This window comes from Ursus americanus, chromosome 9 (assembly GCF_024610735.1).
Source record: "Ursus americanus isolate L20-20 chromosome 9, mUrsAme1.1.p, whole genome shotgun sequence".
Classification (NCBI taxonomy): domain Eukaryota; kingdom Metazoa; phylum Chordata; class Mammalia; order Carnivora; family Ursidae; genus Ursus; species Ursus americanus.
The window spans coordinates 32,195,678-32,217,888 of NC_142135.1; the positions used below are offsets into that span (position 1 = coordinate 32,195,678).

General features: G+C 43.9%; 1 protein-coding gene across 3 annotated transcripts in view; it reads left to right on the top strand.

Annotated features, from left to right (window-relative positions):
* Positions 1 to 22,211, top strand: part of DPYS (dihydropyrimidinase) — a 78,244-nt gene that overhangs the window by 50,287 nt on the left and 5,746 nt on the right. For all 3 annotated transcript variants that reach the window (XM_045805816.2, XM_045805818.2, XM_045805817.2), the window contains exon 8: positions 15,471 to 15,678. In XM_045805816.2, coding sequence (XP_045661772.2) covers positions 15,471 to 15,678 — 208 coding nt within the window. The remainder of the gene's footprint in view (positions 1 to 15,470; positions 15,679 to 22,211) is intronic.

A 22,211-nucleotide genomic window follows, 5' to 3' on the forward strand; every position in this document is an offset into this window, starting at 1 on the left:
TAAATGAGTGGTCTAAGTAATTGGCCTGAATTGAGGTCATTGAGACCTCACCAAAGGCTAGGTTGGGTTTGTGAAAAGGCTTTGAATAACTGAATCCTTGGGGTGGCTCTGGGTAAGTAGACAGGGGGCAATAAAGCCATCCAGTTGGAGAAGTCGGGTAAATAAGGAGAAATGGGAAAGATCCAGTCAAGGGGTTACCAAGGGACCAGAGAGCCTGGGCAGAGGGGTCAGAATACCAGGCAGTCGAAGGTAAGATTGGTCCTGGCCGGACTGCCAAGGGCTTTGAGTGTTAGTTTAAGTTAGTTTAAGTAAAGCCATTGAATGGCTTGGAGTGAGGATTTGGCTTGAGCGGAATCTGTGCTTCCCGATTTATGTGTAGCACAAGTAGAAACTGATGTTATTTGTGGGGTGTGCAGTAGTGTAGAGAATTTGGGACCAAGAGGAGAATGCAACATTATCAACTTGTCTTGGTTTGGCCATAACTTTCCCAGTTTTAGCACTGGGAAGTCCCACATCCCAGCAAATCCTTCAGCCTAAGCCTACACCGGAACTGCTTGTCTGTCACCTGGGAGGGCGCTTTTGGTCACAGGTGATGAGCCTCGGAACTCTACCCCCACCTGGCCACTCTGGGATCTGAGAGTTTCGATCCTGCGTTGAGGCTCATCAGTCAGGACAGCCTGAGGACCCAGTACTTAGTGTGCAGGACTGGTTGGAGTCTGAGAGAACGGTCAGGAGGCTGTTGGTGGACTCTGGCTTGAGGGGTAAGACCTCAGACAAGATGATGGCAACAAAAGTGGGGAGGGGGGAGGAATTGATATTTTCCGCCTGGAAGGAAAACTCTTCCCCAACAACTTGATGAAAGATTGGAAATTGAATGAAGTAGAGGAGTCACTTGCAGCTTTATTAATTTATGACCCAAGCATTTATCGAGTGCCAACTGGGTGCTATACATTGTACTCCAAGCTGAGTGAAAAACGTCTTCCCCTAATGTAACTCAGGACCTAATTGGACTGATAAAAAAAAACACCTCCACATAAGCATCGTATGAAGTCACGGATCGGGGTGTGTGGCCCAGTGGTTAAGGGGCATGGGCTCTAGCGCAGAACCGCATCACTGGGTTCAAATCCCAGCTATGCCAATACTATCTGTGTGACCTGAGACTTGTTCCTCACCTCCGGGAGGCTGAGTTTCCTGCCAGTAAAATGTAGATATGCTAAAATACCAGCCTCTGGGGGTTGCTGGAAGGAGATAACACCTTCAACCTGATACGTTGGCAAGTAGTAGAACTTTGAGACATTAGTATCATTATTATCATTACCACATACAAAATGATAAGACATGAGAGATTTGTAAACTAGCAGGGAGGTATCAAAGTAAACGACCTTTATAACATGGGATCCTAGAGAGACAAACGCTTAGAGAAATCCACAATAGCCCCAGAATTCCAGTTGGTTTTCTCAATCACAGTCTCACTGCTGTTTATAGATAGATAGATAGATAGATAGATAGATAGATAGATAGATAGATTAGATAGATAGATATAGATATAGATATAGATATAGATATAGATATAGATATAGATATAGATATAGATATAGATATAGATATCCTCCTTTGCACATTGAGGGCATAATTGGCAGGTCAATGAGGTACAATTGTACCTGCAACTTGTATAGAAAGCCCTAGACATCAAGTTGCACAGGGCTGTTGAACATTCTTGGTTGTCTGACTTCTCTAGGAAAGGCTATCTAGGTAATGACTTTGTGTTAGGCTTTTTTTTTTTTTTTTAAGATTTTATTTATTTATTTGACAGAGAGAGAGAGCACACAAGCAGGGGGAGCAGCAGGCAGAGGCAGAGGCAGAGGCAGAGGGAGAAGCAGGTTCCCCACTGAGCAGAAAGCCGGATGCTGGGCTCCATGTCAGGACCCTGGGATCATGACCTGCACTGAAGACAGACACCCAACTGACTGAGCCACCCAGGTGGCCCTGTGTTAGTTAGGCCCTTTATCCAGGTTTCATATACTTGGATAACTTTATAGTTTTTTATTTTTATTTTTATTTTTTGCTATTTTAAATATTTTTTATTTGTTTATTTTTCTGAGACAGAGAGAGCACAAGCAGGGGGAGAAGCAGGCTCCCCGCTGAGCAAGGAGACCAATGTGGGGCTCGATCCCAGGACCCTGGAATCATGACCTGAGCCGAAGGCAGCCACTTAACCAACTGAGCCACCCAGGTGTCCCACCCCCTTTTTTTTTTTTTTTTGGCTATTTTAAATCCAGATTTGGAATTATTTCCATTGGACAGATTACTGAAAGCGAAATTATGGTATCAAAGTATATGTGCAGGGGCGCCTGGGTGGCACAGCGGTTAAGCGTCTGCCTTCAGCTCAGGGCGTGATCCCGGCGTTATGGGATCGAGCCCCACATCAGGCTCCTCCGCTATGAGCCTGCTTCTTCCTCTCCCACTCCCCCTGCTTGTGTTCCCTCTCTCACTGGCTGTCTCTATCTCTGTCAAATAAATAAATAAAATCTTAAAAAAAAAAAAAAACAAAGTATATGTGCATTTAAGGGCTCTCTGCATATGTGATTACCACCCCAAAACTCCTCATCAGCTCTGGATACAATCTTTTTTTCCCCTTTGCTTTTTGTCATTTTTACAAGTAAAAATTATTACCTTCAGCTGCAATATATTTGAGCAGTAGGGAAGTTGAATACTTTTTCATGTTTATTAGTCATTGGGGTTTTTTTTCCTTATAGAGAAATATCTATTCATGCCCGTTGTTCTTTTTTCTTTTGGTAACATATTACTTGTCTCTTTATTTAAATAGTCTGTCATATTTCTTGCAAACTCCCCAAAGTTCTTTTGAGGAATAAATGCTATTGTTATGTGAAAGTGTTTCACAGAGACTAAAGAAAGCACTATATATATATTGTTGTTATTAAAGAGTTGACCCTGTTCATATGTTAGAATCAAGTTTATAACAAACAGGGCCTTGCAAATTCGAAAATAGGCATGACGGGAGTGTGAGCTTCATGCAGGCAGGGATTTCTATCTGTTTTATTCCCTGCTGCATCCCCAGGGCCTAGAACAGTGCGTGGCATGGAATCAATCAGTAAATTGGTAATCAACAGATATATGTTGGTAATCAATGGTAATTAATCAGTATGTTGGTAATCAATAAATATATGTTAAATGAATGAGTATAAGATAAATACATAGGTGGAAAGGGATTTTCTACAATGTTCCACGAAGATGACATCTTCATTTCACTTTCTTTTTTGCCTCAAGCCAGAAGTGAATAGACCTGTGGACAGCCGGGAGGTCCGAGCTTTGAAATAGTTGGTCTCACAATTCTGGGCTTATGAAACTCCTTTCTTAGAACCTAACTTTCTATATGGTAACATTGTAAGCCTAATTAGCAATTCTTACCTCATTTATTCAAGTGCTAAACCAGAGACAAGAAGAGTTTAATAACCCAAGCTATGGCTTTCAGCACTATGATAAAAGACCCGGGTTGTTGTGTTTTTCCTATGAGAGCATTATTAGTTCCCAAATATATGACACCTCCGAGTCCCGGCATCCCTCATCTGTTGTTTTCTGGCACCTAGGAGAATAAATTGTGCACAAAGTCTAAAAGAAAACATGATGGTGTTCCTTAAAATTGATTCATTCTTTGGTTGCCTATTTTTGGGGAAAGGTTTTGCATAGGAATTTATGCTGATGAGTGTAATCTCACGTATAGACTTACATTCAAGTACCTACCCAGGGGCCTCATACCGTGTTCTTTTCTACAGTGTTTCCGTTCTGTTTTTATCCTTAATTATCCTACCTCACATTGTGTTTTCCTTTCAAAGTGCTTTAGTATTTCTGGAGGAAGATGGTGTAAATTTTTATAAAACGCACATTTCATTCAAGACCTGTGTCCTGGATGGATCTCTTCTAGTGGGAGGCTAGGTATAGTGGTTAAGTACTTAGTATTGGACTCTTATGTGTGATATTAGGTGAGTCCACTTAGCTTCCTTGAGCCTCAGTTTCCTCATTTATGAAATAGGTATTTAAAAGCAGCCTGCTCCCATAGGGTTGTAAGGAGGATTGCATAAAATAATGCACGAAAAGGTGCTGCATGCGGTTCGACATACAAGCACGCAGTCAACAGAAACTGCAGCTGAGTGTTATTACTTACCATCACCACGTTCACATTGGTGACCTGGCCGTAGCTCCACGCCACTGAGGTGCCATTAGGAAATGTACGAAGAGCAAGTGAAAACATCAAAGGTGAATGCTTTTGGAGAACAAAGAGAAGGAAAGAGAGCTCCCTGCAAGAAACCATCCCAGAAGCAACCCACCCAAGGTCTCTCAGTCAGGGCTCACACAGAGAAGTAGAACAAGCTGGAGACAGATCTAGGTACAGATACTTACATATAGACACACGTGCACATGGACGCATACGTATGTGTGTGTGTGTGCCCACATGCACATGTATATACAGACGGATGCAGATATGCACACACGTACACACACACGTGTGTGTATATATAAGTTGACGTCCCGCGATTGTAGGAGCTGGTGGGCGCTGTGTGTGCAAGGCTGCCATCTTCGTGTCTGATGCTGGAGTCTGCGGTCCAGAGGGCAGGCCGCTGTGCGGGCAACATGGGGTCGGGGGAGAAGAGCGAGGACGAGGCGGAGCCATAGGCAGGCTGGGCCCCATGGGGAAGACAGAGTGAAGCCCGTGCCTGTTCTTGTCGCCTCTGCCCTGGGTGGGCTGGTGTGCAGGCCTGCATTTGCTCACAGGACGGGACACACAGCGGCCCTGGAGTCAGAGCGGCTGCAGGAGGATGCGGGGCAAGGCCGGCCGAGTGGCGGCTGCTCACACCTGGAGAGGACCCAGCCCATACTCGGAGCTGCAGAGTGGTTTCTGCTTCCCTTCCACCCTCCACCCCTTGAGGCATAGATGCCATTTTCAAGGTGGGTGTCTGTTTCAAGGTGAAGACACCAAGGGTCAGAGAGGTTAGTCATTTGCCCCAAATCACACAGCTGAAAAGGGCAGAGCTGGGGTTCAGGGCAGGCCTGTGGACTCCTGTCTAAGCACTTAAACACTGCCAAGTTACAGGTTCCCAAAGGGCAGGGCGGGACGGGGCACCCGCGCGCAGAGGTTAGAGGACAATGCCTGCAGCTGAGAGGTGTCTGGAGTCAGACCTCCTGGGTTCATAATGGGGCCTCCCCCCAGAATGACAGTCTAACCTGGGGCAAGTGGGTTGTCCTTGGTTTGCCTCAGTTCCTTGTCTGACCAGTGGGCACCCTGGGAATGTTAGCAATTATGCTCAAGGGAGCTCACATCGGCGGGTTTGTACAGCAGCAGGGAGCTTGTCCGGCCCCCCTGGGGGCCAGAAGTCCTGCCTCCTTAATGGCTGAGCGTGCCCTGAGGCGCACTGTGTGCTGTGGCCGAGCCCGGTCACTGGCTGCCCTGCCCTCGCCTCTCAGCATCATCTCGTCCGCCGCAGGGCACAGAGATGCCCTTGTCGTGATGACGTTAGCCCTGCAGCCTGCCCCTGCCACCCCATAGCGCTGCCTAGAAACGGGTGCCTTTTGGGTTGGGTCACGTTTGAACTGTACAACCTTATGGCTAATTGGGACTCTGGGGCTGTGCTTCTGACAGAGCCTCCAAAGGGATCTCCCTGCGGAGGGTCCATGAACCACTGGTGTGCACCATGGCTGAACTAGATGGTTAGCTGCCGCCTAGCTCTTGCCCAAATGGAAGGCATATAATTTCTATCAAAATTCCAAGGGTTCTGATAAATTTTAATGAGTGAAGAATGTGGTGCTTTCATCCCTGAGTGGGGGTGGGGGGGGCGGGTGTGAGGTCACTGATGGCCTGGGGTGTGGTGGAGAGAGGGTAGAGTGGGGGGTTCAGCCTGCTTGTGTCTTATTTCTGGCCTCACCCCTTCTCAGGCAAGTCACTCATCTCTCAGTCTCCATTCCCTCATCTGACAAACAGAAATCATCCTATGGGTTGTTGAGAGGTTGAGTGAGATGATGCACGTGGAAGTACCTGGAATATAGCAGATGCTTTGTGGGCAGTGATGAAATCTGGAACTTGCTGGGATGGGCAGTGGTGTCCCTGTGCCCCACAACTTTTTGGTCATCTTTCTTGCCTTCCTTTGCACTCTTTTTATTATTTCTTTGTTTTTGTTTTTACCCCTCCTTCTCTCTTTCTCTTTCTCTCCTGGCCTTTTCTTTTTTCTTTTTGCAGCTCTCTCCCTTGTCAAGGTTTTAGGTCTTCCAAGTCTCCCAAGGGCCTGGTGTTTTTGTTTTTGTTTTGTTTTTATTTTGTTGTTATTGTCACAGGAGGTGTTTAGAGCAGGAGTCCGAAAACTCCTTCTGTAAAGGACCAGATAGTAAATATTTTAAGCTTTATGGGCTGTAGGATTTCTGTTGCTACCACTCAACTCTGCCATTGTAGTATAAAAGCAGCCATAGATCATACACAAAGGAATGTACAAGTCTGTGTGCCAATAAAACTTTATTTACAAAAACATGCTGTAGATCTGATTTGACCTGCAAGCTATAGTTTTCCAACCTCTGATTTAGAGTTTTGGAGAGTAAGATTCCTCTCACTGAACATTATGTCCTCTGATGGACATTCTGGACCTCCAGTTCACACATGGACACTGAGGAAGCCTTTGGAACTTCATCAGCTCTTGGTCCGTGTTTCTTCACAGCACATTCTTTAGGCAGTGGATCAAGAAATGATGGAAAAGATTACTTTGTTATTCGCAACTGAATACCATTCAAGTCTAGAACATTCTAAAGAAATTCCATTTAGACGGTTGGATCATAAGTAGCTCCATCAATTCAAAGGTGAATGATGGTCCTTGAGCAGTCAAGGTTAGGTGAAACTTGCTAGCCCAGCAGAAATTGAGAAGCACAGTGCTGGTATGTGTTCTTTGCATAGTTATCTACTAATCCTCTCAGGCAACTTCTGAAAGAGCTTGTTGACCCAGCATTGTAATTAAAATGAGCTGCTTTTCATCATTAAAGGGAAGCCTTTGAACTCAGAGACCTAAGCTCAAGATCTGGCTTTGCCACACTTGAGCTGTGTCCTAAGCAATTTAAACGCTTCCCGCTTCAGTTTTTTCATCCATAAAATAGGGATAATAATAATATACCAACATCCCAGGCTTCCTGTGAAGATTGAAGCAGATAATGCTGTCAATGCCTATCACAGAGTAAAGACTCCATAAATATTTGTTATGGTTATTATGAGTAAATGTTTTCAGTGATTTTGGAGTCATTGAAATGACTCAGGAACAGAATCATGTGACATGACGCTTGCCTCATCACCTTCCCGGGAATTCTGGAGGCCAGGCTTCCCTTCCCTGGATCACAGGTGGAAGGAATTCTTTCCAGCGCTGTGGGCGTCACCCAGTTCTCCGGCAGCCTGCATCCGGCGCTCTCACCTGGCCACAGCCTTTGCCTCTCTCCTCCACTAACACACCTCTCAGTTGTCAAGCAGTGATTTTCCAGTGTCAAACTCCATTTCATCTGCCGGTGTTTATGCTTACTACCTCTTTTTATTCCCCTCAGTAGGGATGGAGGGAAAATAGGTCATGTTCCTTTCAAAAAAAAGAGTAAGTTAGAAGTCCCCCATTCATTTCTGGTACCCATCCTTCTCTTTTCTATCCCCTTAAAGAACTCAACCGTCTTCCCTTTATATTCCAGGCATTCCTTTCTCTCCCTAAAATATAGCATTACAGCTGAACATGCCAAGTACCTGTCCTACTCTGACTTTTCAGAAAGGATATCATGTGAAACTTAGCCCATGTATTCCCGCATAGAGAACTGATGTCTTGTTTTTGCCCGAGTTCCCATACGTAGTCTGTCAAACAATGTCATCAGCCAAGGGTGAGGCAACTTCCCAACATGGGGACAAGGTAATGACAAGTCCACACACCACCCCAGAAAGTTGTTTTTAACTCCAACCAATATGTTAGGCCAACAGCCTTGCCTGGTAGAAGCTAATAATCATACCTCACCTATGTGCACTTATCTGCTCAATATTCATAGGACATACATCCTAGAATCATGCTAGCTTTTGCTGATTCACATTCAGTTCCTGTTCCTTTAAGACACTAAATCATTTTTAGTTCCCCACTTTCTGAAAACTAGTATATAGAACATGAAATATTTATGTTAGGTAATAATGTAGACATTTACTAATAAGTTATTTTCAGATAAACAAATATGTATATAAAATGCTTTCTATTTTCTCAGTGCTGTGTGAGGCATGGTAGGTGAAGGAATGACACCGACCTCCAAGGTCAACTGTTAAATTCACTTTCTCTAACCATGATCGACACCACCATTCGTGACCTGTATGATATACCTTCAAGGACAAAATAGCAGGGTTACCTTTTATTTCTTTAAGTCAATGTTGGGGAGCATTTTTATGAACCTGCATTAAATGTCTTGTCATGCATTGAGCGCCAATAGAGTTCCAAGTTATTGTCCAATTTAGATTTAATAACGTGGCTGAAGCAGTTCCCATTTTCTCTTCCGTGGGAGGCAGGTGGAAAAGTCTGAAGAGAGGATTGAAGATTGATGGCTGCAGTGAGCAGCAATTTTGCTTAATAATGACAATGTTCTTGAGGTAACACCGTTTAGCATTTCCAGAGATGTGGCTGCTGTGCCCCCCATTTATAGAACTTGTCAGGTCCCAGAAATTGACAGAAGAGGTAGTTTGAAATAGACAGTTGGAACCCATGTTAAAAAAAAAAAAAAAATACCTTCCATCATGATCATATTGAGAATGACCGGTCAATTCTGGTCTAAGAAATTTGTAACAGCACGCTAAATCCCTTGCTGCTAAATAGAAAACAAACCAAGAAACATCAGGAAGTAGGGAATGAGCTGCTTCCCATTTGTTTTCTGGTTGATGAAGAGTCCTTTCGTTGACTGAATGCTGTCCTGGTGGCTTCCCATGCAGCGTTCAAGGGCAGCATTGACCAGGGGTTCAGACTCCAGCTTCTTATCTCCCCTGACCTACAGGAACTGTGCAATGTGGGGTGAGTTATAAGCCTCTTTGTGTCTCATCTCCGTTTATTGCGTGGGAGTAATACTAGCCCCTACTCCACAGAATGGTGATGATTCTTTCCTGTGAGTAGATAAGGTGTCCAGAACACAGTGTGGAGAGATGAGGTATAGGTTTAAAGAAGCCACTAACAGACCTGACATGATTTTTAAAAACTTTTTTGGGTTCTCATGGCAACCTGTCCATGCCATGGACAAAGTGGCTGAGCTGGAGAAAATAGAACTAAGTACCGAGACAAGTCATTGCTCTGGGGTCAAGAAGACGCACGCTGCTCTCAGAAATGCTCTTGCCCTGCACAGTGTTCTCCCCCAGTGCACAGAGGCGGGGTTGCAGTCCCCTGCAGGCTTTGCTTTGGTGACTTTCTCATCTAGGAGAGCACACGGCTCTTTGATAGAAAGCTCTTTGCAAAGGGACAGAATGTTTCTCCACAGCTGTGATGTGAGTGGTATCAAAGTTATTGACTAAGCTGGAAAATAGCTTAATGTTATCTTCAGGGCTTCGCTGCCCTCTCAGCTTGAGCCTTGGAGATGTGTATAATTGGGACTCGGGAAGACAACCTTGACGCCCCTCTGCAGAGACGTGCCCTTTGATACAGGCTCAAAGCGAGCTTGACAAAGAGCAGCTTTTCCCTTGGGGCAGAGTGACCACTGAGAACACCCTTCCTGTGAATCTGCTAATGAAGAGGCAGTGGCCCGGCCATCCCAGCCTCCCTTAGCCCCTGGGAAGGCTTTGATCATTCCTATCCTTCCTGTCACCCCCGAACAGGACAACAGCCCGGCCATTCGAGAGAGGGGATCTCCAAAATGCTACTCTCCTGAGCTAGCTTGCATACTGTTAAATTTGAAAAAGATTTGGTGATGACTCTCTCAGCTCTTGGGTCTGGCTTACAACTGGAATCAGAGCATCGCCCCACCTTTGCCTCTGTTTGCAGACACATTTGGTTGCACGTAGCTTCTAGGTTCCTTTTGAATCACAGAACTTTTGAACTTTGCCTCAGAGTTATTATCCATGGGCTCCTCATTAAGGGAATTACTCTCCAAGGGACAAAGGCTCTATCAGTCAGGGTCTTTGGTTGCAAACAAGAGTAACCAACTTGTTCTCCCTTAAGCAAAAAACACACTCTACGGGATGGCTCTGGGGAGCTCACTGACCAAAGGAACGGTCAGTGCTGCAGGCTTGGGAAGGATGGAGCCCGGGTCCGCCTGCCGCAGGAATTGGTTTGCATTCAGGAGTGCACCTGCCAATCACTTTTAATTTTGTTTTTTCACTCTGCCAGTGATTCAGATTGCTGGGAAACAAAAGGCAATTGCCCACCCCTTGGCTAGGTAAGAACAGGGTACCATGCCTGTCTTACCAAATTCTCTCCAACAGGGGGAGAGAAAGGTCTTAAAGAAAAATTGCGGTGCTGACACCAGAGGAAGGGAGCATGAAAGCCAAGGGACAAAACTACAGTGCTTGCTACCCTGCGTTTCTCAGGATGGAACTAGGTGTGTGGCCCATTTCAGAACCAAAATGCACCGCCAAGCTCCATGACACGTGCTCCAGTGTATCTCACAGTGTTGCTGAACGTTACGACAATGACGTATGAGTCCGTTAACTCACTCTTTTAGTCAGAGTCTGGGTTGGTGCATTCTTGCTTTCTTCCCAAACGGTCTCTCAGTGTTCGAAGCGCTGCCGGCTCACAGGTGACGTGGGGCCCACCAGCTCTGCGGGGGAGGTTATATGAGTCTGACCTTGTCTTTCATACCCGGGCCTGTGCTGCATCCGAGGGAGCCCCTGTAAGCAACTATGAAAACCTGGGGGATGTTTCATTATTTTTCCATGAAGTTCTGAGTAGGATGGGCCCACTCCTATGTCCTGCATGACAGTGGCCTGAGGCAGAGAGTGAAGAGACAGTGCTTCGTGCTCCCTTCTGCTCAGGACCTGTCACTGGACAGGACTGAAGGGCCGTTGGGCTCAGGCTTCATGCTCAAGGAAACCCTCAATTTTATACTTTTGAGGTTATTACAAAATATTTTTCTTAAAGTCCCAGAGACACATTGCAAATATTGAAAGAAAAAGATTTTATCACGCAAGGTTCTTAGCTGCAACCAAAAGAAACTCCAGGCAGTTAAACAAAAGGGAACTGTGTTAAAGGACACTGCGGGGCTCAGAGAATCTCCAGAAGGACCAGAGGACAGGCTGATAGGCTGTACAGCCAGGACCAATGCCCTTGGCCTACCCCAGAGCAACGGAGAGCCCAGTGCTGCCCCTGGGCACAGTTACCATGGATGGCTTCACGAAGCAAGGTTGGACCCAGCTGCTAACCTTCTGTCGCAGCTGGCCCTAAAAGCAGGATTTACCCTTCTCCATCCTAACCGACGTGGATTCCTGTGATACCTGCCTCCCGAGTCACCAGCTTGCCATGCAAAGGCTGGCGCGAGAGCACTATTTTGGAGGAGGCCAGATCCCATAACTGGGCCCCAGCTGCAAAGGAGGGTGGGAAAGCATGTTCTCGGCTTTTGCCTTAACAGAAGGCCTCTGCCTTTCAGGGAGCGTGTTCAAAGGAACAACAGGTATCCTTACAAAGGCAATTATGTGACTTTGAACTTGTGTTCATTCCATTAATGGACCCCATTTCCCACACTGCACTAGTAATGAATAGATTTTAAATACATTTTGTCATAATGTTAGAAATCTCATGATGCTATTACATTCTATTTTTCTTTAAAACAATTAAATATTGAAACGTACCACAATTTTTTTTAACCTTCTATGGCAGGATTACAAATATACCAGGATTCTCAAGTGAAAGTTATTCTGACCTCTCAGAGGTTCATTCATTATCAGACGGCGTGATCCTTGGACAGGCTCTCACACAGCTCCGTTGCAGCGTTATCAGCGGGGATCCAGGGTAATAATACTCACCTGTGTGCTTATTAGTGTTGATCACGTCGGCATTGCTAACTATTGCCAGGTATTGATGAGCAAGCATTTCATATAACTTGATGAGGTGCAATTAAGAATGATAATTATAACAATTTACTTTTGTATTTATGTATGTCGGTATTCGTAACAAGCTTGTACAGCTCACCAGAAATGTATACAACGGAACTCTGGGTTAGATGTTTACCTCTTGTTAAATTTAGTGCTCTATTTCCAAAACACAGTCACATCCTAGAGGACAGTGGAGGCAGGAAATAAAACACACAGAAGGAAAATCATACGATTCTTTTTGTTCATCTCTTACATATTTATTAAGCACCTACTGTGTGCAGGGGATGAGACAACATGGCCTCAGTCTTAAAGCGTGCACCAGGTAGGAAAAGAGGCCCTCGGCAAGCGATCGGTAGATGACTTAGCATTCAAATAGTGCTCAACCACGGAAGAAAGAGGGCCATTGAGGTCAGCTTCTCAGGGCCAGTATTCTCTTTGTCCCCCAGCTTTATTAAGATGTCATGAACATGGCTCCTGGACTCTTGAGTGGGGTCTTAGGGAAAGTGGATGTGAGCCAGGAGGAGGGATCTGGAGTGAAGAAAACTCCATGCACCAAGATCCAGAGTGTGAAAGTTACTGAAGTTCATACACCAAGATCCAGAAGTGCGGAAGCTCCCATAGAACTGGAGGATGGCAGCCGGGCTGGAAGGCAAGGGTTGGTGGAGGAGCCCAACGGGGAAGTGCGAAGAACGAAGAACGCATTCCTTTTGCTGCTGGTGATATTGCCTGGAATTTACATTTTGTGCTAATTGGACTTCATTTACATAATGCCTTATTATAAAGAGTCACTTAGATGTTGCCTAATTGTCTTCTCTCTCTTGGAACCCCAAGGCTGAGAAAGTCAAGGTCATGACCTTTATTTGGCTGAGGCGGAGAAATCTGATTTAACATTTTTGCTGTCACAGACCTTTAGCTTTCTTATCTGGGTCTTTTTGCATATTCATTTCTTCCTAGCCCACAAAAACACTTTACTGTGCATTTTTCCTTTTGTCTTTGTCCGCCCGCATATGTATTTTCCTTGTAGATATAATATACATACTACGTATATAATGTTTTTCTGGGTATTATTATGCAATTTTAGTTTTCTTTGCTTCCCCAGCATATTCATGATTCTAGTCTTGCATAGATGCCCAATATTCCATTGAATAGTCACTAGAAGATTATTATGCTTCGGATTTTGAATAGTTATCGTGATGACAGTCTTGGTGTACAGAGCTTATTTCTTCTGGTAGATCATTTCCCTAAGAGCGTCGGTAATTCTTAACTCCCCATCAGGAAAAATAGAATTTTATGGTTTAGGGTTTCCCCTTATTTGCCTCCCGTTCTTGTATTTAGTAAGCGCTTCAGCGGGGATCTGTATGCATTTTATTTTCCCTCTCTTGCGGCCTTACTGATGCGTCCACCCAGTCATGTGTATGTCACATTTTACAAAACAAGCCCAAGAGTTTCTGCCATCAGTGTAACTGTTACGGGTAGGAAAACAGCAGCCCAGACTACGGAAGTATCAGAAAGAGACTGGGGGGGGGGGGCGTAAAAACTCACTCTAACCTGTAAGTCTGAAGCTCCTCTATATTGTTCCTTAGATTTATTTTCTTTGAGTTTGTATCTCTCATCACCAACTCCTAGCTCGTCGTAACTCATTCTATTCTTAGTAACCCTTTAAATATTTTATTCATTTTCCTACTTTAGTGACATTACTTACTATTCGATCAGTAGCCTTCCCTCCTCCTTAGTGTTTGAAATTATTGTTACTGTATTTGTACCTACCTCTGATTCATTTGATCTTTTCAACTTTTCTTTGTTGTGTTTTTAAGATGTATTTATTTATTTGGGGTGGGGCGGGGCAGAGGGAGGGAGAGAGAGTCTTAAGCAGACTCTTCGTTGAGCACGAAGCCCGATGTGGGGCTCGATCTCACGACCCTGAAATCATGACCTGAGCCAAAACCAAGAGTCAGGTGCTTAACCAACTGCACCACCCAGGTGCCCCTTTACAACTTTTCTTTGTATCATTAAGTTGGTTCTGGTTCCTAAGGCTTCTCTTTGTGGACAGTGGTGAGGAGTGTAGAAGATAAGAGGGGAAACAAAGAGGCCAATAAGAGGTGTTGGGGTCACTCAGATGACAGATGATGGTGGCATGGACTCGGGTGGGAACGATGGAGAGCCACAGAAGTGGGCAGGTTTGGGATTTTTTATTATTATTATTATTATTATTATTATTATTATTATTATTACTTTGTTGATAGAACCAACAGGCTTGATGATAGCTTGATGGCAGGGGGGTTGTGGAAAAGTAGAGAGCGGTACAATTTACAAAGTTGGGGAACTCACGGGAGGAACAAACTCGAGTGGGGAGTTGTGGGAGGCATTAAAAATCAAGAATTCTGTTTGGACACATGAGGGTTGGAAACCAAGTAGGTAGTTGGCTGTAGGGTTCTGGGCCCAAGATCAAGGCCAGCATTGTCTCATTCATTTCTAGGATGACAGCACACAGAAGCTCTGAATGTCCCAGCTCCATCCTTCCGGATGAGGGTTGAGGGAGCTTTGGGCTGTTGTTCCTTTGACTTAGACTCAGCCTTGGGGTTTTTAGCAAAGTACTTCTCTTCAATCCATTCCTGAGAGGGCTTGCGGAAACTTCTACCAGAATTCAGATTATGCTCATATTATTCACAGCTGCCAGATCACTTCCCCTCCACCCCTTTCCACTAAATGAGATTTAGGGCAAGAAGACCTCCAACATTTCCAAGTATCTAGCCTGGAAGTCATCGATCACACTGTGTAAGATCGAAAGTATTAATAAACTACTGAGACTGACGATGCATATGCAAACGGATGACATAGATCCTGCTAAGAGATTATATTCCAGTGTGTTTTGTTATTTTATTATCCTCAAATTTTCAGTTTTGCCTCAGACAAGGGAAAGAAATTCAAGATATAGTTTTCCTTGATAACTACCAAATTCAATTTGATAACTACCAATTAGCAAATCTCTGGGAAGGGAGGGACAGGAATGGGATTTGGGGAGAGGTGATGAAAAACCTGACATGCATCTGCAGAAAGATAAAATTCTGTAGAGCTGGGTACTGGGTCAGTGTGTTCATCAGACTCATACGTGTTGTAAAAATTAATTTAAAAATCTAACCGTGAAAGACAAAACCTTCCTTTCACCCACTTCATCCTCATTAATCACCATAAGAAGTGATCTATTGGGTTTTTCTCTCAGAAAATGTAATTACTTTGTAATGAAATGTTAATGCTATGTTCTATTCTTAAAGTCACTTGTTCAAATGATAAAGCTTAATATGGCTTAATAGAGTTGCTAAATTTTCTTCTAAAGTCGTTCTTTTAATATCTTATATTTGTCCGATGAGCTGGTGATGATCTGGAGGGTCTTTGTTTTTACAAACAGGACTATTTCGGCAAAAACTCATCATCAGGCTGTTAACTTCAACATCTTCGAGGGTATGGTTTGCCATGGGGTGCCCCTCGTGACTATTTCCAGAGGCAAAGTGGTGTATGAAGCTGGAGTCTTCAGTGTCACGGCAGGAGATGGGAAATTTATTCCTCGCAAACCGTTTGCTGAGTATATTTACAAACGGATCAAGCAGCGGGACCAGGTGAGTTGTGCAGAAGTGGACTGTGACCAGGGGCTGGACTGTCACTTGTTCCTGAATGTTGGTGGTGATGTTGGCACATATGCTCGATTTAACACATTCTCCGAATGTCAGGATTGATGGGAGAGGTTCCAGAAAAATACCAGTTTTCAAAGAAAAATCATTATTGGATGGATGCGTTTTCCCTTGCAGATTGGTGTGTCTATGGAGGGTTTCCTCATGACCAAGTCAGGTTTCCCCAGGCAAGTTCAAAGTCTTTGGGGACTTTGGACAATTGAGTTAGTCAGTGGCTTCCAGGAGGCAGACACATATGTTTTTATTAGGGGAAACCCCTGTGTGAAAAGATGGGAGGGAGCCAGAAAAGGCTGGAAGAGCCTACAGACTGCAATTCAAGTCTACCCTGGTGAAGAAGAGAGAAAAAGGAGTGGGAGCACGCTAGTCTACCATATAGTGTAAGCTAGATTGAGCAAGGCCTTGGGGCAGCCCTCGAGCCAAGTCTCCTGTCAACCGGCTACATGGCATGCTGTCACTGTTTGGGAGCAGCTGTGGGAGGTGTGGTCTCCGTGCAGAAATAGAGGTGGAGTTCAGAGCTTAGCAATGAATGGCTCCTCAAAAATTCTGCTCCTTATAGTTGAATGTGTGAAGGTTCATTCTACTGGCCATGAGAGCAATGGCGGAGTTTGGGGTTCAGGTAGATCTAAATATGAATTCTACCTTGCCCTTCCATTTCCTAGCTCTGGGCCAAGAGCAAGATCTCTCATCCTTGGGCTCCGTTGCCTCATCTAGAGAATGACAGTTCCTTCTTAACAAATTGTAGGACTCAAATGCGAGTTTTAAATACAACGCCCATAGTAGGGGCCAAATGTTAGTTTTGTCTCTTTGCTTTCCTCTTTTGATGACTAAATCCATAACGAAGTTCCCCCAAGACTTTGTTTGTAATAAATGTTATTATAAAAGAGATATTTGCTCTTAATATATCTTGGGCTTTTACACCTTTGTTTACTTAACCCTGTGTTTTGAAAATTCATCTCACTAAGTACACTAACGTGTCAGAACATTTCAGATTAAAGCCATATAAATTGCTGGATTTGGGGTGGGTGGAGGCAATCTGTGCCCTGCGTCCCACGTGGGGACAGTAGGCCAGGACTGGATGGCCGAGACCTTCCAAGGCTGCCTTTCTGATTCTCACTCAGCAGGCTTCACTTGCTATGCTCCTCATCTGGCCACAGAGACAGTAGAGTTTGAAACCCTGGGGTTAGTTCCAAGACTTCTCTTTCTTCTTTCCATTTTAAAATATACTTCTGTTTTTCCCAAGTTCTCTGGCTGTTTTTCAGTGCATTCCATTTGGATCTTGTAGTCTGTTTGATTTTTCTTCTTATACCTTGTGAGAAATTTTTACTTGTGGATTCTCAGAGTCCATGATACAAGATTCGTCCCGTTTGTTGTTGTTGTTAACACTTCCTAAAGCTTTAATTAAGTAACAAACTCTCCAGAATGCTTTAAATTCTCAGGATGCTATAATTCTTTATATACTCCATTTCAGTCAAAGTGTTTAAGATTGCAGTTCATTTTGCTAGGGTTAATTTGTAAGTATTGACGCTGACAGGTGGCAGGTAGATAGTGACTAGAAGAATCCTGTGTGTTTCTGACCATTTATGTGATAGCTAACAGCAATACTTACTGACTGCTAACTGAATGCAAGTCAGGGCATGGGTGCTGTCATCGGAGCGGCTCTGTGAGGGAAGGAAGTATTATTTTGCCCATTTTATAGGTTAAGAGTCTGCCTTCAGCTCAGATCATGATCCCCTGGGATTGAGTCCCACATGGGGCTCCTTGCTCAGCAGGGAGCCTGTTTCTCCCTCTGCCTACCGTTCCCCCTGCTTGTGCACTCTCTCTCTGACAAATAAATACATAAAATCAAGAAAGAAAGAAAGAAAGAAAGAAAGAAAGAAAGAAAGAAAGAAAGAAAGAAAGAAAGAAAGAGAAAGAAGAAAGAAAGAAAGAAAGAAAGAAAGAAAGAAAGAAAGAAAGAAAGAAAGAAAGAAAGAAAGAAAGAAGATAGATTAAGACACGGATCCAGGTCACACAACTAGTATATGGCAGGACCAAAACACAAACTCTGCTTATTTGACTCCAAAAACTGTACACATGAGTAGTAAATGATACTGGAGATCATAAAGACTGAGTTAAATGAGTTCATGGGAGATAAATGATTCAGCATTCGGTGTGAAAAACAATAGTCTCTCAAAAAATAATCTGAATTGGAGGCATTGCTAGCAGCTAATTCATTCATGAAGCTGCAGCAGTAATCCAAGGGATGAGCCCAGAGGGAGAGGCTTAGGAAATCATAAGGAGGTAGAAACAACAGAACTGAGTGATAGGTTAGGTGACACTTGAAGTGGATTCGAGAAGGGGCTGCTCCTGGCGTCAGTTCCAGTTCCTCGCCAGCAGGGGCGCTAGACTAAATGGGGGAAGCCTGATAAACTGTATTTAAATGGCTGACCTTCCCTAAATCTTCCTCTTCTAGAAAAAATGTTTGAGGCAGCAGAGATCACCAAATAACTGGTTTCATCAGTTCTCCTTTCCAAATGATCATTTAATGTTTTATTGGCAAAATTCATGTCAACTTCCTTTTTCAAGAGTTCACTCTCACTTTTGTGAGTTATTTTAGCGTCTTAGTATTTTCTTCTGGCGTGACCAACTTTTAAGGCATTCAGGTGCATTATTGTTTTTGCAATAACAGTGATAGTTGTTGTGGTTATTGTCATGTGTTGTTCTGAGCATTTACTATCTGCTAGGCACTGTACCAGTAATTTATATTCGTTATTTTACTTAATCTGTATCACAAGCCATATGGTAGATATTATCGTCCTCATTTTACAAGATAGAAAGCTGAGTCTCAGCAAGATTAAATAACTTTCCCTGGGATAAGCAATAAGTAAACATAAGAGCCAGCATTTGTAATATGGCTTCTGACTCCCACTGTATCTTGGGACCTCCATAGAGCAAGAAAGGAGAAGAAAATGATTGTGAAATTCAAAGCATAGGGAAATTCATTATTTTGGAAAACGTTGGTGTGGAAAAAGTATCAAATAAAACAGATAAAATGAGGTTTGGAGGTTGCCTGGAACCATTTCAAACATTTTTTTTCCTCTCCATGAAGCAAAGATAATTTTATAGAAGAAAAATACCACACTAAGGTAAAGAAAGGAAGTTGTTAGGCATTCAGATTTTAAATTCACATTAGGTTATTAGAGCTCTTGCTTTGATTCCCCCTTAAAATATTCAGGTTATTTTGTGAGTGGGGATAAGAGTTTGAAGGCCAGCAGAAACAGCCCATACCATGTCTCCTGTTCACTTGTTATCCAAACCAAGAAAATAAATCACTTACCATTCTGGACTCCCAAAGAACAGATGGTAGAGACACATCACCTGCTCCGGAACCCGGCCGATCTGGCTGGAGCATTGGTTTCTTGAAGACAGCATCTTATATTTTCATGCCCAGTGCTTGGGACATAGTAGGAATTTGACAAATAAACAAACTGCAAATGGAAGGAGCAAAGACCTTAGTTTCAGAGGTCATAGAAAGAAATCTAAATCAATTTACCCAGAAGATTGTCCCCCTGTCTCACCCCAAATGGTGGAGTTGGGTGTGAGCCTGATTCTTATCCATGATTTTATTACTTCATAAAACTTGCCATCATCATGCCATGCAGCTATCCCTGTTATTAGATATAGTGAGGAATTTCAAAGGGAAGAAACAACATTTTTATCCAGTTTGACAGCTTTAGGGAATTGTCACTTTATTTAACATTTAAGCAGCTGATCCTAAAGGGAAAAAATTTAAATCAGAAGATGAGGCATCAGGGGCGCCTGGGTGGCACAACAGTTAAGCTTCTGCCTTCGGCTCAGGGCGTGATCCCGGCGTTGTGGGATCGAGCCCCACATCAGGCTCCTCCGCTGGGAGCCTGCTTCTTCCTCTCCCACTCCCCTGCTGTGTTCCCTCTCTCGCTGGCTGTCTCTATCTCTGTCAAATAAATAAATAAAATCTTAAAAAAAAAAAAAAAGAAGAAGATGAGGCATCAAACTATTTGAAAAAGAAAATAAAATATATATTTCCATTTTTTTTTATAAACAGTCACTTAAGGGAAGTTTGAGGGGATGAAGAAACGAGAGGGAAAAAAAGTAACAGCAATTTCCATATTCAGGAGCCTCTGGAAAAAAAAAAATCACCTTACACACTGTTACTTCTTGACCCCCAAAAATATAGCTCTGGAAACTCAAATGGATGATCTTTTTCTAGAATTTTTTGTGTTTAGACTTGTAATTTTCACCAATTCTTTAAGTCATCTCTTTTTCTCTTTTTTTCAGTATTAAGCAACCCAGTCTATTCTGGGAAATCAGGGTCACATTGCATTTTATAGAGAAACAGGAATAGCTTGGTGGAGCAAGGCCTGGTTTCAGAGCGCCGCTGCCAAAGCTTTTAAACTTTTAAAGCTTTGCAACGATAAGCATAATTTGCCTTTTAGATAAGATAAAATTGAAGGGACGCCGATCTGGTCCTGGAAATGCGTGTTCTCCACTTCTGAGGTAACAGTTTGTCAATGTCTTTCTCAGTGTGGCAGCTCAGAGACAATAATTTAACAGATGTCGGTAACTGCCATATATCCTAATTTCCTCAGACTGAGGGCTAATAATTCTGAAAGGTGAGACCTCTGTTGGAGTCAGCTCGTTGCGGCTCAGGAGAGACACTTGTATACCTCTCCCAACTCCTCATTCAGTGAGGTCACTTCGGCAGCTTGAAATCAGCTGGGGGAGGAGTACTGACACCCCAGAAATAGGCAAGTGCTATAAATCAGGGCTCTTGGGGTGGTGAGAAAAGGGAAGGCCGAGCTGCTTGGTAACATGACCAGCATGCCACTGTGTACAGGCCTCTCTAAATACAGGGACCACTCAGCATTCATTCAGTACATATTTATTGATAACCAGTTAGGTCCCCGGGCCAGCTTAATCCTTACTTCTGCGGCAAAAGTGGTTTCCCAATCTCATAAAGCAAGAAATCGAGGCTTAGGGAGGTCCCCCAGTGACTCAGTGGCAGCGTCAGAACTCAAACCCAGATTTTCCTACCGTCAAAGCAATCCTTTTACCCTCTTCTGCTGCAGCATACTAATCACAACGTGTAATCCCCCCCACACACACACATAGCCAGCTGCCCCCATCCTCAGGATGTCACCCCTCCAGGCTCCCCTCCTTACCCTCAGACTGGCAAACTTACCCGAGGAACCATCTCAGAAATGAGAGGGCCCGGCTCTGTCACATCGTCCTTGGGAACTAGCTCAGCAGATGTGTCGAAGGTTAAACGGAAACATTCGATGGATTGTAAGATATTATCGAAATGCAGGTTTTCCCTGTTATAGGTCACGTCTGCTGAACCTAGCGGTTACTCATGCGCTGGGGATTCACGTTCCTGAAGAGCTCAGTTCAGTGTGTGCCGAGTACCTCTGAGTTCACCGGACAGGCACGGGTTTCATTTGCTGCTCATTTGGGCTGTTTAGTGTTGGGCCAGTGTCTGCTGTTCAGAATCTGGAAGTTCTGTTGTCTTTATTGATATTTTGCTTTCTTAGCCTCCATGGATGTCTTGGTATCAGAACCTCCTTTGCGGCCCCAGATTCTTCTCTATCGGTCTTTCTGGTCTCAGAAAATCCAGCATCCCAGCACTCCACTCTCTGCAAACAATACAGTTACATTTTCTATCAACTTAAAACTTCCTGTTTCCCCTGACCAGCTAACCAAAAAGCCTTTCTGCAGTGATGCAGGTGTAATGATGGTTACAATTAGTATTTATTTATTGCACTGCATGTTGTGACATAATTCTCGTTTTTGTCCTTCAACTAACTCATCACAATGACAATCATCATGAAATGCTGTAGAGCTAAACTGAACTTTCATCTGCCAATGAAAACCGCTGGCACCCTACCAGACGGGGGGCCATCTGTGTTCCGTATATGACTCAGGATAGCCTCTCACCTGGTTTTATCCTCAAGCCATTTTATAGGATTGTGATATCATCAAGATGGAAAGAACTGCTGGTGGGTGAGATCATCGAATTTTGACCCACCTGTATGGAGGGAGAAAGATGCCCCAATCCAGCCGAGCCTTCTGAGGGTGTGTTCCCAGTCAGGACACCGGTCTCTGCAGGTGCATCTTGAGAAAGCTGTCACATGACTGTAGATAATGTTACTCTCTATTGCCCAATATATAAAAAGTTCTAAGAAGTCCTACGGTTAAGGAATCTTCCTTCATTTAACAAATATTTCTTGAGTGCCAAGCACTATCCAAGGTCCTGGGGATATAGGCATAAAAGTGACAGCAGTGTTTGGTCTCAGAGACCTTAAGCCCCACTTCCGTTTCACCTACAGTTTGTGGTGCTTAAGTTCTGGGTCTGTTGGAGACACTCATTAAATATCTCCCTGTGATGAGGTCAATTAGCCACTTGAATAAAGGAGTCTGGAGAGAGCAGAGCTGGACCTAAAATT